General features: G+C 37.8%; 1 protein-coding gene across 3 annotated transcripts in view; it reads right to left on the bottom strand.

The window, feature by feature from the left end:
• Positions 1–2817: 2817 nt before the first annotated feature.
• bach2b (BTB and CNC homology 1, basic leucine zipper transcription factor 2b) overlaps positions 2818–10814 on the bottom strand; it is a 102027-nt gene continuing 94030 nt past the window's right edge. For all 3 annotated transcript variants that reach the window (XM_080881835.1, XM_080881836.1, XM_080881837.1), the window contains one exon: positions 2818–9823. In XM_080881835.1, the coding sequence (XP_080737961.1) occupies positions 9326–9823 (498 nt within the window). In that variant the 3' untranslated portion in view covers positions 2818–9325. The remainder of the gene's footprint in view (positions 9824–10814) is intronic.

Below are 10814 nucleotides of genomic sequence, written 5' to 3'. Positions count from 1 at the left end.
TGATGATACTGATGACACTGGTTACAGAAGAAATTACTAAAGAAACTACTAAATTACTGAAGGTTCCAGTGAGCACTGTTGGGGGCATAGTTTGAAAGAGGAAAGAACAAATGTCACCACAAACCGGCCGCTACCAAGTGCTTCCCTCAAGATTTGAGACAGAAGGTGAATGTAGCTCAGGCAGTAAACCAAGTCATCTGAACTCAATTAAATTCAGTTTTATTTATACAGTGCCAAATCACAACAGTTGCCTCAAGGCGCTTTATATTGTAAGGTAGGTCCTACAATTGTACATACAGGGAAAAACCCATCAATCACGTGACCCCCTATGAGCAAGCACTTTGGCGACAGTGGGAAGGAAAAACTCCTTTTTAACAGGAAGAAACCTCCGGCAGAACCAGGCTCAGGGAGGGGCGGCCATCTGCTGTGTAATCTGCTAAACAGATGATTAGTGGTTTGATCCCTCCAGTTTGCATGCCAAATATCCTTGGGAAAAATGCAAGATACTAACCCCAAGTTGTTCTCTGATGCATCGGAGCATGAATGCGTGTGCATGTTAGACAAAAAGAGCAAAGAAAAAAGTGCTGGTGTGAATGCGTGAATTAAGCAAGTTGTGTAAAGCCCTTTGAGTTCTCAGATAGTGTAGAAAAAGTGCCAATCCATTTACTAGAAGAATGAAAAGAATGATCAAAAAAGTTGTCCAAGGACTACTTGAAACAGCAGGTATCATTATTTCAAACAGTCTGGTTTAGGATTTGAAGACTGTGTGGACAAATGGACCAGAATCACACCTGAGCAATACATGCAACTAGTTGCTCCATACAGGAGGCATTTTGAAGCTGTCATCACCACCAACAGCTTTTGTAAGAGGTATTAAATTCATTTCAGCCGCGTGTTCAATACATTTTCACAGCATCATTTCTCATTATTACCACTAATTTATCAACACGTGGTCTGAGTTCTTTGTATGTGTGGAATTGATGGGTTGTTACTGCCATCTAGTAGGAATTTCATATCAATAGTACCTTTAGAGATACAATTACTTAGAAAATTAATGACATATTCAGTACTTATTTTATCTGCTCTGTCTATAAATTGTGAGCTACTTTGTGGGTAGTTTTGGAGAATTTGGAGAAGTCAGGCATGAATTCAAATGCTATTTGTGTCAAAGCACGTATTTATCAAATCAGTTTAAAAGTCTTCGAAGATATTTGTCAGAATAAACAGGAAATAGGGAAATCTGAAACTGCAAAAAAGAGAAAGAATTCTTGGAATTGGTGTTTATGGCTTATTATTAGTATTATATAATTGTGTACAAAGCAAAAGTGAAGCTAAAAAATATTGCCTGTCACTGTTGAAGATATAGTATCACGTGGTACCACTACCATCTGCGAGAGAAAAATACATTCTTTGAACTTTGTGTTGTTTAGGTTCCCATATCTCCTTGTGAATGCATACCACACATTTTAAAAATGTTATAATAAACTACTAGTTGTCTAGTTAGCTAGCTGGCTACATATCATTTTTTGAAACCATGGAATGTGTATTTTGATTATTGTTTTTACATACTCTTGTATACACCTCCCATCTAGTTCCATAGTAGAGGGGCCTAATAATTGAATCTGATTAATAATAATCAGATACCCTGCTGGGATGGCAAAAGGAGGAGATAGAAACCACTGACATCAAGAGAAGGAAGCTCCTTACTATGGAGGGTTTCACTCCTATACCAGTATCCTGAGACTGTACTGTAAGCGGAAAGAAGGAGGCTTACAGTACAGTACTAGTGAGTGTCAGAACGACTATCCAGGATGAAACAAGAAAGATCATTGTGACACCAATCATGGCAGTACTGGATGTATAAAGATGCTTCTGCGACAATCAAGCATATAACAGCTGAGTGCAAGTGCAATGCTAGCAGGCAGGGCATACATGGAGCACCATAAAAGCTGTCTATCATAGTATACAGGAACATCTGTGCCTGGAAGTCCCAAGGTCAAAATAAGATACGCTCTCTAGGGTGGTTGAGAATGATGGAGCTAAGATCCTGTGGGACCTCCAGATACAGACAGACAAACTGGTGATGGCTAACCAACTGGACATAGTAGTGGTGGACAAGCAGAGGGATATGGGCACAGTGACAGATGTAGCTATAACAAGTGATAGCAACATTAGAACAAAGTACCACAAGACAATAGCAAAATACAAAGGCCAGAGAAAAGTGCTAAATAAGGTGTGGAAGTCGAAGGCAACAATAGTCCCCATGGTAATGATTGCAGTCAGGGCTTTAAGCCCCAAACTGGGTGAGCAGCTACAGCAGATCCCACAAATGATATCTGAGATCTGCACAACAGAGGACCTGAGCTTGAAGGATGAAGACTGCCCACAGGACGAGTGGGGAATTTACACACACACACACACACACACACACACACGCACGCACGCACACACACACACACACACACACACACGCACGCACGCACGCACGCACGCACGCACGCACACGCGCACACACACACACAGGCACTGTTTAGCTAAAACTGAATTTAAAGTTAAGTTACAGTCGCCACAGCATGCAGATTTACCTTTTTTTTTTTTTTTTGATCAGTGCCCAAATCTGCTGGTGTTAAAGTAGCATATAAAAATGTTAGCAGTAGATGTATGCGTACTATCAGCTAAAGTAATTTAAATGTGTTTTTTAAGTGAAAAGGCTTAAACACAAAGATTGTTGAGTGGAATAATTAAAAGTAAGGAGACATTTACCTCAAATGTTGACCAAAAACAGAGAAAAACAAAGCACAACACATGATATGTATGTTTCTTTATTTCTTAAAGAGAAATGGTGTCTAGACAAAAAAAAATCATTTATATAACACTAGCAATAGAAATGAATGAAAATGGGGTTCTCACAATACCGTATTTACAATGGTTATTAAGTCATTTAATTAATTAGGGTCATGTAGCATTTAAAATTAGGTAAGAACTCTTAGTAGAGAATAAGCAAATGACAGTAATTTCAAATTGACAATATTAACACAAAACAGTCATTTAGAAAAATGAGAGAAAAAACAACACCTACAAGCTTAAGAGCTATTACATTAAAAATGATGCACCTACTAATACAATAATCCATATAATCTGTGTAAAAAGCATGTAGAAAAAACACCTGATGCAGTTTGCTGATACAGTCATTGACCAGTTATGAGAGGTATGAAGGATTTCACAGGTAGATAAGTGTGAGAAAGTCCGCACTGGTGACTAAGGGATGGGGGCTCAGGCCCTTGCATACACTCGCTTCACTTAAATGTGAACTATGGCCTCTGCAAGTTCTAAGGCAAATATTGGAGGTGCACTTGTATCCATGTAATGCTGACCCATCCCAATAGTTGGATTAAAGACAAGGTGAGGAAACTCATTCTGTCTCTTCCACAACACCAAGAATCGGTTCAACTGAACCGAGCAAGTTTTACATGGCAAAAATTGATCAAATGTGACATGACACCTATTTGTAAACATATTCTATATTTATACTCTACTCAGTGATCTCAACCTGTGCACTCGACCAGGAAACCAGAATTTTTTTCCTTTTTTTTTTTTTCAAGAAAGTTGAACAATCTGTGAGAAAGGCATGTTTTTGTTCGTATTCTTCAATAGAACAACCTTTGGAGTTAAAAAGCCAGTGTTTGTTTCAGAGAAGCAATGACAACAAACCCCCAAAACAAAACAAATCCAAAATTAAAAAACAACCAAAAAGAGCTACAACAACAGCAAAATTGTGCACATAATTAAAAACTGATGTAATGGCAATAAACACATTGTTTGACTGTAAAAAATATACAGGAAAAGTTCATTTAGCAAAATATCAAATTCATAATTCATTTTACTTGTGTTCAATCACTTTAAAGCTGCACTAATTCATATTTTTTGTGAACATGCAGAGAATGATCGACTGTGCATCTGCCTTTGTTCTGCATAGTTTAATTCATTGTGTGCTATTAGCCACAGAGGGCTGAAATAGACCGTTGGCCACTAGCTGGACAATGGAGCATCAAAGAGAGTGGCTATGTGTGTGTGTAAGTGTGTGTGAGTTTTTAAATTGTGGAGGTGGCGGGGCAGAGTGGTGTGGGTTTCAATTAGCACTGAAGGTTAAATGATATCAAAACCGCTTGAAGGAAATTTTGGTTTGATGCACAAACAAAGCAGGTAAAAACAAACAAAGAAAAAAAAATAGTCTGCTTCAGTACAATGCAGAGAGCAGGTGTAAATGCTTGGCACCCTGAGATATTAAAGGGATGGTTCACCCAAATAACAATAAAACATTTCCCAATTCTACAGATAGCTTTGGTTTGACATGTCAGTGTTTGAGAGTTTATCATCGCATTATTATCATGCAATGAATGACTGAAATTTTGTTTCCATTATAGTTGAGTGCAGGGAAAAGCACATGCACTAAAATCTGGACAAAATTAAACCAAAACCATCTGTGTGGGTTGATACCAGTAGAGGCAAGACAGCATTTTTTTTTGTTGTTGTGGCATTTTAAACAGCAGTGTTAGCGATAGCAATGGTACAAACTGTGCTGCGTTGATGTTAAATAAAGATGTTTAAATTATCTCACCATTTTTGCTGAGGATGCCCATAATTTGGACCATGCACGGGGAGTGTTGTGTCATCGTTCATTTTCCCTCTATGGGAATGTCAAGTTAAATTAATAACACAGAGAAATTCTGTGATAATATTGGAATTAATCGTCTCCCATGAGACAGCTGTTTGAATTCATTGTGTGCAAACAGCAATATAAAGAGGTTTCCTCAGTTTCTAAACAAATCAAAAGAATTAGAAAAAGAGTTGCATAATGTTTGTAGAAAATGTCAAAATGTCGATTATTTCGCTTTAGTTCTCTTGTTTGAATGTGACAGAATGCTAACATGGGAAAATACTGCTCTGCTTTAGTAAATATGTGCACGCAAATAAAAGAACAAATTAGAAATAAACTGTTCAACAAACAAGAAACAAGCTCAGTTGTAGAGGAGTCACTATTGCTCCACACTCATTCTGTGCCAATACGTGTACGTGTATGTGATCATATGTGTGCATGTGTGGGTCTTTGTACAAAACAGGGACGATTGAACAATTTTAAAACAGGTTTTTAAACTACAGTTACACTTTCTCTGTCTGGCTGTGAAACAGAAATTATCTTACAAACAAGGTCATCATTCAAACTACATCTAGGATTTACATCAGTAAAGGTCATGGGGAGAACTCCGAAAAATGTCATGCAATCTTTAAAGCCCCAATCCTCGAAACATTTGGGTAGAAAACAATAAAAAAACCCTCAAAATCAGCAAAAAGGCTAGTATGGCTAATTGCTATGCTTGGTATATTAACATCCCCCAAATGTCATGCTAAAATTCTGTTCACTAAAGTAAATTAAAGTGACATTAGAAATGACTTTTGCGATTAAATGAATAAATGAATGAATTTCCTGTCACCTCTAAAATTGAAAAAAGAAAAAGGTTAAGAAAATGAATAAATCACTTTAGTTGTACAAATTTAAATGACATGTTTTAGTCAATTCAATTATTAATATTATTTACTTTTCTTGATGTCAAATGATATATTATTACAGTTTACTCTTCCCCTTTCTGTGTTTTTATTTTATGTTGATAACTGGAATATCTATCCATTCTCTCAACTGGTTAGCCCATTCATTGTTGCAGCAGGGCTGGAGCCCATCTTAGCTGTCAGAGGGTGAGAGTGTGATGTACACCCTGAAAAGGTCACCAGTCTTTAAGGGCTTTCACAGTTCATGCCCACATTTTAACTGAGGAGGAATCTAGAATACCTCAAGAAAACATACGGAGCCACGGGGAGAACAATTGAAACAAATCGTTAGAAACATGTCGAAGCCTTCCTGATTTTCTAGTGTTTTACATATTTGTCACACTTGTTTCAGATCATCAAACAAATTTTAATATTAGATAAAGATAACCTGAGTAAGCTGAATGATGATTTCATTGATAGAGGTAGAAAAGTTATCCAAAATAATTGCCCCTCTTTTTAAATCATGAATTAAAAGTGATTTACCACATTTTTTGAAAAGCTGAATTCAGTTTCATTAAACACACTCAGGCCTGATTACTGACAGACCTGTCTGACAAGGTGAAGCTGGCTAAAAGACTGTCAAGATCTAAAGAAAATGGTGAAAAACAAAGTAACTGACGTCTGTCAGTCTGTTAAGGGTTACAAAGCTATTTTGAAGCCTTTGTAACTACGGTGAAAGCCATCATACACAAATAGAGAAAACATGGAACAGTAATTAACTGGAGTGACAGGCCTACCAGTATGACTCCAAGAGCAGATCTGTGACCTCCCAGCACTCATCCAGGAGGTAACAGAAGAACCCAGAACAACATTAAACATGTCCATCACATGTTCATGATTCAATAAGAAGAAAGAGACTGGACAAACATCTCATCTTGTGTTATCTTTGTCTAATATTTAAATTTGTTTGATGAGCTGAAACGTGTAATTGTGACAAACATATATAAAAAGGAAATCAGGAAGAGGGCACCACTGTATAACCTGATAAAATACATTTCATATACCTTTTACAGCACTATCAAAAGCTACTGGCCCACTTAAATAGGTTCAAATGATCATATAAAATGGACACTAATATTTATTTAATTTTTGATAACCTAATAAGGAAATGTTTACGGATGGCAAATTAGCTATAGATTCTTAAAACCTGGAACATATTTTTATTAAGTAAAATTATAATCTATTTCTTTAGCATCTTGTATTACAGGTTATTTGAAAAAAACAAACAAAAACAAAACAGAAACACGTTTTATTAATAAAAATGTAAAGCTTTAAAGTAAAGTTTTAAAATGACTTAATTTACTTCTTACATAACTATTGCATTTTCACACATGCATGGAGGAAATTAGGTTTCTAGTATGACAAAGCCAGCTGAATGGCTTTCAGCTAGCCTGGAAGCAGTAAAATAGGGCAATACTGTTTAGACAACAGAGAAAACTTGAAAACGTGAGAACATCAGTGGCTCATAAAAATTTCAAACAAGTATATTTTGTTCAAGTAAGCTATTAAATGCAAATAAGCTTGTGTGTCTCCATAATGTTACTGATTGTACATTTGCGTGTAAGGTCGCTGGCCGGAGACACGGATCCTCTTTGAGGTTGTGTGCGGCGCTACCTGCTATGGTGACCCCTTGTGACAACAGAGCAGCTTTTCAACTATGCTAATAAATGAGTTTAACATTAAGGTTTAGCTTTTAAGGAATTTCATTTTCAAAGTACTGTATTAGATACTCATCTGTTTTAACATAAGCATAGCTTTTTTATAGGAAACATTTGAAAGAAACTACAGTAAAAACATGAACTTCAGCCCTGTTAGGCTAATAGGGAGTGCCAATTTGGATTGGAGCTTTAAAGTGCAATGAACATTTTCATTCAACCTTTGCACTGGAGTGTGGAGCTCTGCTACTTCTGCCTCTAGCAAGGGTTGACATATTTCAGATTCTTTATATATAGAAATGTGAAAATGCATTTTTATAGCAGAATGTTCCAGAGAGAATGCACAAAGCAAAAAAAAAAAAAAAAAGCTAAACCAACTAACTAGGTTTATAGCTATTAGGTAGCATGCATGCACATTACAAAGTAGGGTGTTTAAAACAAATGCACAAGTAGGTTAAACACTTTACTATCTTATATGATTGCTACTCAATCATCTGAACAACACACACACTGCTTTCACGTCAAAGGAACTGAATTAGCTTATTCAATTTCTAAAGAAATAAAAATGTAAGATGAAATATTAGCTTCCTTCGGCATATTTTCATATTCTTCATAGATATTTTTTGCCAATTTAAGTGCTCCAGTCTCTGACTTTTAAGCAGTCTGAAGTAAAGACCCTTACTTGGGGCCAGGAAAAAAGTGCGTGATTTATGTTTGTATGCTTTTTCATTTTTTCATTAGTCAATTTTATCGTAATCAACATAAATTTGAAAAAAAAAAAAAAAAATCGGAGAGGCTTTTTGCTGTCTCCTATCATCAAATGACAACATTGTGTATAAACAAATAGGATATATTAAAGTTCTGGGAACAAATACGTTTCCTTAAAAAACAAAAAGAAAACACAAGGATTTTTTTTTCACATTTAAAGAGGTGTCGAAGATTTAGAAGAGCCAGCCTGAGCCACGCTCTCGAAAACACATCTTCAATTATACATGCAAGGGGCTCAAAATGTGTGTGTCGATGTGTGCGTGCCTGTGTGTACTGTGTCTAAATGTGTATCGAGCTGATCTCCTGAGTATAAGAACGCTCCCCTCGTTCGTTAGGCAGGACAGGAAACAGCAAAGCAACAATTTTTCCCTTGTTATAACCCCGGTGAAAAAGAAACATCTAGGCGTCTAGCTGTACAAAATCACTGTTACAGTCATCATGCTATATACACTTCTGCCAAACAAGCACTTGAAAGTCACCAGTACAACATCCAAATACAATGGTATTGCTGATGAGTGGGAAATAAAAATAGCCATTTAACTGCCTGCAAAAGCCTTTTTTTTCTCCTTTCAATTCCACGTGGAAGGCATAGGAGGAATGTTTTCGGTTACAATCTGTACAAATTTCTTCTGTACAGCAATACAAATGAGAGACGTTTGAAGACATTTTTGCATATGAACATTTTACAGTTTGCAACTTCCGTGTGTACAGAAGCCGTTTTCTCATTTTTCATGAATTAGGTTGAACATTCAGAGGATTTTTTTCTTCCTGAGTTTGAATTGCTGTGACCAAAAGTGTCACTCAGATATAGTGAAAGAAGAAACAGACAGAGAGAGAGATGCAGAGTGAGACAGAAAGAGGTAGAAGAGATTGAGAGAGACAGAGTGGCAAGGAGAGAAGAGGAAAAGACAAAGGCAGGAACTGACATACTGCTGGTATGCAGAGAGACAAAGCGAGCTGCAGTTTAGGTCCAATGAGGTTTGACTTTGAGTTGTGATGTGTGACACATGAAGAACAAAGTCTCCACTGTAGAGGTTGCTGCCGGGGCAAGTATAGCACCATCGTAAGGGTTTGGTGAGAAGTTCCACTCTGTCACGGTAATAGGAGAATTCCTGGAGAACAGTATTGCTGTTGTTAAGACAACTTTAGTGTCGACCGTCAAAAAAGATATAAATACAAACAAAGCTTGTTTTTCACTGAACACTGGCAGATGCTGACTGTCTCAACAACCCTGAGAGAGGGTTTGTCAGAAGAGCAAAATTAAATAATGAAAAAGAAAACAAAACAGAGAACGACCACTACTGAGTACAGTCCTTCCTCGGCTGCTCGTCAGTTGTACATTTGTCAGTCATTTCCTGGCAAAAATCCACCGTTACCGTCTGGTTGGATTTTTCCACCGGTGGCCCTGACTTTGTATACAAGCTGGTGGCGTCTTGGCCGTTTGTATCTTTGTCTGCCCTGTTTCTGACAGCCACGTCAGGGTCGCTCTCCGAGGGCCCGGGTGAACCGTGAAAGGTTGGTTCTGGTGTGGCTGAGCCCGAGTGGGTGGTAAGGTCAATGCTGGTGGTGGTGTTGGTGCTGAGGGAGGCCTTGGGCTCGTGGGCAGTGTTGTTGCTGGCAGTGGAGATGGCGGGGCGCAGCATGGGACAGTAGTGGTGTAACGACTGGACCTGCTCGGGGCTGAGCTGAACATCCCTGCACACCTCCTGTGACAGGCAGGAGAAGTTCTCCCACAACTCACCCATACATGCCTTTAGCTGGTTCCTCTCAGTCAGCAACTTCTCCTTCTCACACACCTACACACAGACACACATACATAGGTTATGACTCATTTCAAGATGCAATCGATAAGTCTGTGCACAAGAGTACAGCACTACAAAAAAGCTTTCCACTCATTGCCTGTTGAACTTTCCATTCATTCTCGTGCTTTTTACAAACTACTTTTTTCTCTTCTGTGCATTTTTGCCCAGCACTCCTCTTAGGATTTCTGTTTCAGTAAGGCAAATAGATGACAATCTCAGCCAAAGTCAGTCACTTAAACCTACAACTACAGCAATGAAAGACTGTGTCTTAAGTCAACCCCAACTCACCATGGCTTTTGGGCTGCTCCAGTCAGGCTTGGGAATGTTAACACTGATTTAACGCAGATTAGTGTACTAACACAGAATGAGTGAAGAACAAATACACACTCTGAGACAGGATGTTTCTAATTCTAGAGATATTGCCAAAATAGAAGAAAGCAGTCCTACATATTTGTTTAATATGCACACTGACGGACATATCCATATGGTCCCCTCAAAGTCTTCTTTTTGTGTTTCTTTATTTTGATCCTCAAACAAATCCAAGATTCCTCACGGTGTTCCTGGAGGCCAAGGTACTGCCATCCAGAGTAAGCCTGGTTAGATATTTAGGTACAATAACCTCAGTTTTATCTGAATTTAGATGCAGGAAATTAAAGGTCATTATGTGTGTTATCTGGCTTTGTTGATAGATACTCTGCACAGCAGAGAAAATGTATGCTATGCCTTCTATTGATAGAGTTTAAGAGAAGCATTAACGGAAGTCTATCATTAATTTTAGTATGTAAAGATAACACTCTATTTCTATGAAAAAATATAAGTCTGTTAGATAAGTATGATTTAAAACATTGCAGTCTGGTACCTTTAATACCAGCATGCTCTAATCACTCTAATAGGATATTATGGTCAATAGCATCGAAGGCTGCACTGAGGTGTAGCAGGACAAGCACAGAGACGAGTCCAATGTCAGGAGATAGATATCCTATCT

This window comes from Rhamphochromis sp. 'chilingali' (genome assembly GCF_963969265.1).
Source record: "Rhamphochromis sp. 'chilingali' genome assembly, chromosome: 5".
In the NCBI taxonomy this organism is placed as follows: domain Eukaryota; kingdom Metazoa; phylum Chordata; class Actinopteri; order Cichliformes; family Cichlidae; genus Rhamphochromis; species Rhamphochromis sp. 'chilingali'.
This window is presented reverse-complemented; position numbering and strand designations above follow the sequence as displayed.